Source organism: Poecilia formosa, unplaced genomic scaffold (genome assembly GCF_000485575.1).
Source record: "Poecilia formosa unplaced genomic scaffold, Poecilia_formosa-5.1.2 Scaffold906, whole genome shotgun sequence".
Lineage (NCBI taxonomy): Eukaryota > Metazoa > Chordata > Actinopteri > Cyprinodontiformes > Poeciliidae > Poecilia > Poecilia formosa.
In genome coordinates, this window is record NW_006800845.1 from 9,202 (window position 1) to 17,530 (window position 8,329).

Here is an 8,329-nt window from a genome sequence, read left to right on the forward strand (position 1 = left end):
TCCCGGTAGCAACAGACAAAACGGACAAGACGGGAGCAAGCACAAACCAGGACTTAACAGTTCTACTGGCGAGTACGGACAACAAACTTAGACACTGACAACGACAAGGAACACAGACAACAGGTGGGTTTAAATACACACGGGGTAATCAAGGGAATGAGACACACCTGGGAAACAATCAACGGGGAGGACGCAGAGACAGACTCACAGGACTACACAGAAACTCAAAAATAAACACACAGAAACACGGAACATGACAGTTGAAAATGTGTAATTGAATCAATGTTGTTTTGTGGTTGAAATCTAATAAATAAAATGCTTTATCTGATCAACATCTGATCAATGTTGAATCAATGTATGCTGTTTTGTCACACCCTTTCCCCTCCTCACCGGAGCTCTGTGTCAGAGCTTTTTATTATTGAGCGGGGATAATCACGTTTCAAATTAAGCACTGTTGAGGATAGTGGGTGGTGATTCCTTTCTGTACATTTCCTTACTTGTCCATAAAAATTATTGCTGACTGTTTATCTGTGATATATTGACACAAAAACATCTACAACTATGAATTTACAAGAAGTGAAACAGTCCACCCCCACTATTTATATGAGAGGGATGTCCCAACCAAACAACCACTTTGCGGTTGACTTGTTTGCAAAAGACGTTACTTCAATGTTGAATTATGGTCACAAAGGTTGAATTTATGGTTAAAGCTGACGACTGATGGTGGATAAACCATCAAACAGTTATCCAATTCTAGCCAATGTTGAATCAATGTTGTTTTCTGGTCGAATTCTATTGATTGAAATGCCAATGCATATTCCAGTGTTTTTCATACTACTCCTCAAGGCACACTGCCTTGCAAGTTTTAGGCATTTCCCTAATTCAGCACACATGATTTTAATTGATGGCTGATTAACAGGGTTTTGCTGAATTACACTCACGCAGGTCAGTTTGAGGACCAGTGTTGGGAAAAACTGCTAATCAATTTTGAATCCAAGTATGCTGTTTGTTCCACCCCTCCTGGTGGGGTAGATCCCACTACATCCTCATCTCCCCCTACTCCCCCAAACCTTCATGTCTTCTCACCCCTTCCACCCTCCCTTCCCCTTGCCCTCCTTGCGCAATTGGGCCTGGAACATTTTATTACTGAGTGGGGGTTAATCATGTTTCAAATTAAGCACTACATGTTGAGAACAGTAAGTTGTGACACCTTTCTGTACAATTTCTTACTTGTCTATAAATATTATTACTGACTGTGCATAATGTGTGTTGACACAAAAACATCTACAAGTCACTAAAAGCAGTGGAATGGTCTGCCTTCCCCATTTTACACTAGTGGTTTGTCCCTGGTTCTGAATTGAATTCTACTCTGAGCACTTTTGTGGTAAATTTGGCAATATTACTTTTATCTTAAATGTGTTTATTGAAAACTAACTGCATTGTTTTGTTCCTATAGTAATCTTGGTTATTTTGGGGCAAACCAGATATTTTTAATAATTGAGGTCATGTCTCCCTTCGTATTTTTTTTAAAATTCTGCCCACGTATTAAATCCTATGAGATTTTGTGGGAATTGAGTTTTTAAAAGTAGGGCGGGGCCTATTGTTTGGTCTGGGAGAGCATGTGGTGAACAAGGAAGTCTAGGGCTGCAGGTAGTGATGGGCAAATGAAGTCTCATGAAGCAATTTATATATGTTATAAATATATTATAATTTATATATGTTATTATTATATTTAGCTACATGCAGAATTTTAGTCCTGCAACAGTATTAACTGATATGTCTTTGCCAAACTAATATATCTTTGCCAATCAAACTACAAATAATAGAGGAAGTTTCCAGAAGGTGAGAAATTGGGAGGTGGAGGGGTTAATTATTTTTATTTAAGAATAATTTTATTGTGACTCAAAGTATTTCCAGATGTCAGACATTTTCCTCTTGGTGACCCCATTTTAGGCAATCAATCAAGTTTATTTGTGTAGCTGTAGCACATTTCAGCAACAATGCAGTTCAAATAGATTTACATCATAGAATAACAAAAATACAGTCATGAAAACACCATAATCAACAATCGAGAAAACCAGTAACACGTATACATTTTGATGAGTGCCATCATCAATACACATCAAATATGTTGGTCAATGTTTCTTTTATTTCAGGCACTGCTGAAGACAAATATTATCCTCTGATGCACAACCAAATTACATACAACCCATGAAGCAGCATGGCTCATCGCGCTTTTATTTTGAAAACTGACACGTAAAATGAAGCAGTCATGTGTCCCAAGTAATGCGAGGCATCGTTTGTTGTAAGTCACGTGGTTTTCAGAAAGACAACACAAGCCTCGAAGCGGGGCTTCAACTGACACGCCCCTTTTTACTCGGTACATGTCTCAAAGTCCTCGAAGTGGCTTCATTATGCACCAGAACGGGAGGAAGGCATCATGGAACCAAAGTGACTCCAACCAGAGTCAAACTTGGGTTGTCCCAACTTGTACTGTTTCCCTGGTTCATACACTACAAGGCTTAACCTCCTGCATGCTGTTCTTCCATAGACAATTGACTGTTGTTCTGACAGTCAAAAAGGAGTCAAATATGTTTAAAGACCTATCCCTGCTTTCTTAAATAAAATGTTATATTAATGCCATATTGTCATTTTAACTTTATGTACACATATTTTTTGGAAATGTGTTAATGTGTGATAATTTTGAACAACATATGCCCATGATACCCATAATCTGCCAATATAATTGTGTGTTTAACACCCGTGAAGAAACTTTTAGTGGTATATTATGATGTAGACTTATCAGACCAAAAAATTTACATGAATCAACATTGATTCCTTAGCTTTCATTCAATATAAAATCAATCCAAATGTGCATGTAGATCCACATTCAGATGATAGTTGAATCAACATTGTCTCCTAACATTGATTCAATATAAAATCAACACAAATATACATGCAGATCCATGTTCAAATGATAGTTGAATAAACGTTGATTCCTAACTGATTCAATGTAAAATCAACACAAATCTGCATGCAGATCCACATTCAAATGATGGTTGAATCAATGTTGATTCCTAACTGATTCAATATAAAATCCACCTAAATGATGGTTTTTATATTGAATCAATCAACATTGATGTAGTGTCAGTTATGTTTGAAACACTAATGTTGATTCAACATGTAAGTCACGAACCACTTTTGATTCTGTTTCAATGCCAGGCTGTTTCTACCTGACATTGTTTGAATGTTGTTTCACTCATATTGTGCTATCTGGGTAATGTGTGCCTTGACATACTATTTTCTTTCCATCCATCCGTTTTCTTGTACACCCTTGTCCCTTAGTCGGGTCGGGAGGGTTGCCGGTGCCTATCTCCAAGTAACGTTCCGGGCAAGAGGAGGGGTACACCCTGGACAGGTCGCCAGTCTGTCGTAGACTATTTTCTTTGAATTTTCTATAAAGATGGAAAAAACTAAAACTGCTATAATTCTGCCTTCTAACTCAAAACGTCACATGAATTGTGGGTAAAACACTTCGCCGAAGTCAGCATGGATGTGGACTCAGCATAAGGGCAGAAATAGGATTGAAAATGGGCGAAGCTTAGGGCGGATGTGGATAATTTGGGACACACTATGCCAGTGATGCCCAAAGTCGGTCCTCGAGGGCCGGTGTACTTTGGGCATCACTACACTACGCACTCAAATCCTTCAACATGATTGCACATTTGAAGGGCACAAGAGTGGAACAAGGGTAGAAGTGAGTATTGGGACGAGGCCCTTATCTGTATTCTGCTGTAACTTGTCTTTGGAGGAAGCTGAAGAAAACTTTAATAAGCAGATAGAGAATAAACAGCTCAATGATACACCTCTGTGTTTTGTTGTTTTCAGGCAGCATTTCCAGGAAACCTCCAGTTGGTGTTGGTGCTGAGACCTTCCAGATTCTTTCAGAGGACAATAGCTGATATCGGAATAAAGCTCCACAAGGATGACTTCAAAATGAAGGTACAGAGACACAACAATATGTTTTCAATCCATAAAACATCTACATTTGTACTGAGCACTCATTTTTGAAAGAAATGTTATTTGGTTTTTGAAGTCTGTATTTTTTCTGTCAGTAGGTAAAAAAATTAATTAAAATAATTTTTGTAAAGACTTTTTTTCACCAAATGTGACACACTTTTCACTTTCACTTACTGTTTTCTTTCCTGATTTTTATTATATCTAATCATTGACTGACCTGTATTTCAATAGAAACAAGGCTAAGCCAAAGTACCACAGACCTTCTGAACTTAAAATATTTTGTTTTACCCATTGTTTGACTTCAGAACAAATGCTTCTTTTTTAAATCAGAGTACTGCTATGTCTTTAATTCCCAGACATAACTAAATCTATATTTTTAAAGGGTAAATGTTTTTGTGGCAAAACATCTATAATGTAGGATGTGGTTCTGAACACTTAAATTATTGTAGTACTTTTCTTTCAGATTGTTATGCTGAACTCTCTGTCAGATCTTCATGGGTATGTGGATAAAAGTCAGCTGACCCAGGAGTTTGGAGGAAGTCTTGAGTACTCTCACAGCCAGTGGATACACCACCGAACTGTGAGTAAATATTGAGCATAAAATAATTAATATTTTTACTTTAAGTTCTACTTCATAAGTAGGTAACTACTGTAGCTAAAACCCAGCCTTGGTGAGCACAATGTCATGGTGTGTTTAGTTCTTTTAACTATGGGAAACCCTTTTGAAATAATCCTCAATATTCATAGCACAAATATGTCACATATATTACATACATGGATATTTATTTAGAAGATTACTTATGAGTTAGTTAATGATGAGACTTGATTAGATTCCCAGTTTGACTGCTGGATGGAAGTGGTATTTTGTTAACACACACAGACAACCATATGGTGCAAAACATAGTGCAAATATTTACAAAAATATATCCAATAAGTACTTGAAATTTTCCACAGTATAAATGTCTATTTATCTGATCCTCATTTTGCTTGAAACTGGTGATCTTCATCCCTGACCACAAGTTTTTGATATTGTTCCTCTGTACTTTAATCTCCAAATAATTCCTGTTTTTCTCCATGCTGTTTCTAATCTTGGCTTTGAGCTGCTTCTATAAACTCCTCAAAAACTCCTTGTCTCGTCCGCCAAAAGTCCTTTTTTTGTAATTTCAGTTCCTTTAGGTGATTGAGGGATTTTTTTTTATTAGGGAAGCATCTCACTAATCTGGTGGGGATGGATTAGAATTTTATCACGTTCGGAGGTCCTTTAAAGCCTGAGGTACTTTGTGAATAACTTCTCTCACCTAGGTAAAATTCTTAAAAAAACAAACAAAAATACATGTCTCTAGGAGCTACTTTTTGTTTTAGAATTCTTTTAGAATATGGGCCCTTACATTCCTCACCAGCTGATTTTACATCTTTGCATCCATGTTGTAATGGCATAATTTTATGGTGATTCCTAATCATCAGTACTGAAGCGAGATATTGTAATACCAATGCTAAAAACTTCATTCATGCAGTACAATAACATGTTGCTACGTGGCAAAACATCTATAGATAAGACATGATCCAATACACTTTAAAACCAACTTTCTATTTTAGAAGGTTCTAGTTGTTTCTCGTGGGGTGGTGGTAGAGCAAGCTATAAACTGTGTAATATTTTGATGCTCAGTTTAAGTGTGTATTTTTTATCTTGCACTAAAGCTAATATTGTGATAGCTTTGTGGTTATAAAGAAATTAAATGTTTTTTGCTAGGGTTAGGGTCAGCAAGTTCAATGATTAGTTATGTCTCAGAATGTGTCAGAGTCACATGTCTGGGTTTTTCTTTAGGCCATAGAAAACTTTGCCTTGACAGTGAAAACTACAGCGCAGATGCTACAGAGGTTTGGGTCGGAGCTGGCAGAGACGGAGCTTCCCAATGATGTCCAGAGCACCAAAGACCTACTCGCAGAACACACTGGCAAATACAGTAACCTAAAGGTTAGGCAGCACATTTAGAACACGCTAAATAATGCATGAGAAGACAAATATTTAATTAAAACTAAAGTTCTCTTAACCAATGCCATAAAATGTCCTACCTGAAAAGGAAAGCAGCGAGAATGTGTAGATGTACAAATGTTTTACTAGTTACCTTGTTTACTGTTTAAATGCTTTCATGCCTCTAAAACAGGAGGAGCTGAAGCTAGCTTTAAGACAAGGCAGCACCTTATTTACCTGCATCAAGGACCAGACAGTTAAATCGGAGAACCACAAACTCAAGCCTGACGAGATGGAGAACCAGACAACCGTGGAAAGGTAACTGACACTTTTTATGTCGTGTTGCTAACCTTAATCTATATTAGGAAAATGGCCACCTTCCCATTATACCTGGTGAAGTAGATCCTTTCTGTTGTAGACTCCTGGCCCAGCTCGATGAGACAGAGAATGCTTTCGAACAGTTCTGGTGTAAGCATCATCTGAAGCTGGAGCAGTGCCTGCAGCTGCGCCATTTTGAACAGGATTTCAGAGAAGTAAAACCTCTGCCTGCATGGCAACCTCTGTCCAACAACCTTTGCATAATTTCTGTCCTCCCTTCAAACACCTTCAAGAATAAAACCCCTGAAAGATTTGAAGAAATNGTTTTTCTCCATGTTGTTTCTAATCTTGGCTTTGAGCTGCTTCTATAAACTCCTCAAAAACTCCTTGTCTCGTCCGCCAAAAGTCCTTTTTTTGTCATTTCAGTTCCTTTAGGTCACTGGTGATTGAGGGTTTCTTTATTAGGGAAGCATCTCACTGATCTGGTGGGGATGAATTAGAATTTTATCACGTTCAGAGCTCCCTTAAAGCCTGAGGTAATTTGTGAATAACTTCTCTCACCTAGGTAAAATTCTTAAAAAAACAAACTGTTTGTTATTACGCAATAGCCAGCCCCACCTTTATCTCACCACTCATTCGACTGACTACTGACCAGCTCTCTGTCTAACAGGTCCGGAAAATCCCTGAAACCCGGGTCTTACCCCAGAATCGGTTTACAGGAGATATTCTATTCAAGCTGGTGGCGGAAAAGACTCGTCTAGCTCTAACTACCTACAATCCAGAAGTTATGACCCTTTTCAGTTGAGAAACAGTCAGCTGAGTAGCCCTCACAGCTGCATAGCTTCAACAACCACTCCTGTTAACGGTAGCTCTTTTCCTAAAAATAACGGCACTTGTTAACGGCTAGATTAGATTTAGTGACTTAGACTTAAGTCTCAGGGTCATTATTTTTGCACTCACCAAAGGAAAGTACAAAGCCACCACATCTCTAGAATCATGTACGCTAATTTTACTGTAATCAGGGGAGACCACAATGATTGAACGACTCAATTAATCTTAATGTCCACAAGTTCCATTGGTATTTTTAGTACATAATTTATTAAGCAAGCTTTAGCAGGGGTAAATGACAAGCAGATTTACTTTCAAAGATTACAAACTTGCAATAAAACAACAAATTCAACTTAAAATCAATCATAACCTATTTTCATTTCTATCCCTATCCTGTGTCACTAGTTTAACTAAGCGAGGCTTTTGGGGGGCAGTTCAACTCACACCAGATGGCAATTGATCCCGGCAGCTGAAATCTTCAGATGTCCTTGGTCAGAGTCTCTGTCCTAACAGGGCAAAGACCTCTTTCAGAATAGAAGCAAAGCAGAACTGTCCGTTGTTCCTCAAACGCACAGAATCTTCGTCAATCAGTGACCTTTGTCTTTTCTCCAAGTCTGCTGCAGTAGGGTAGGGATCGTTAAGTTGAGGCAGAGGGGTTGGTCGAATCAGGAACCAGGACTGGGGGCAGATGGATCTTGTCCCTTCTTAAAGGCGTGAAGTCTCAACTTCCCCTTGGTCCCAGGGTGCGGTCCTCTGCTGGTCTTCGATCTACATCCTCTTGTTGGCTCTCCTTCAGCGCCGCGGACAAAGAACAGTCTCTTCCCTTGTCTGCTGGTTTTTATACCTTCTCTGCCCATGGTTGTGTATAGGAGAGGTCTACGTGACTTCTGAAACGTCCCACTGAGTCTGTGGAAAGTCCCGACCTTTCCCAACCATCATCTCCTTCATGACTCATTGCAGCAACTCTCTTCAGTACTTCCCTTTTTCTACTGGCCATCTGGCCATCGAGGCCATTTCTCGTAACTTACTTCCCTTTTTTGAGTTTTCCCTGCACCCTTTTTTCCATTTGAGGCGGCTTGCTAAGATTAGGAATATTGTACCAGTGGATTATTTTGAAATATTAATCCATGCTTTTATCACAACACGACTGGATTACTGTAACTCCTTATATGTGGGTGTTAGCCAGTCTTC

General features: G+C 38.7%; 1 protein-coding gene across 1 annotated transcript in view; it reads left to right on the forward strand.

Moving 5' to 3' along the window:
• Positions 1 to 8,329, forward strand: part of LOC103132033 (guanine nucleotide exchange factor DBS-like) — a 56,816-nt gene that overhangs the window by 3,897 nt on the left and 44,590 nt on the right. Inside the window, exons 3-8 of the mRNA XM_016667109.1 lie at positions 3,223 to 3,225; positions 3,889 to 4,002; positions 4,484 to 4,600; positions 5,846 to 5,995; positions 6,186 to 6,310; positions 6,411 to 6,525. Of these exons, the coding sequence (XP_016522595.1) occupies positions 3,223 to 3,225; positions 3,889 to 4,002; positions 4,484 to 4,600; positions 5,846 to 5,995; positions 6,186 to 6,310; positions 6,411 to 6,525 (624 nt within the window). The remainder of the gene's footprint in view (positions 1 to 3,222; positions 3,226 to 3,888; positions 4,003 to 4,483; positions 4,601 to 5,845; positions 5,996 to 6,185; positions 6,311 to 6,410; positions 6,526 to 8,329) is intronic.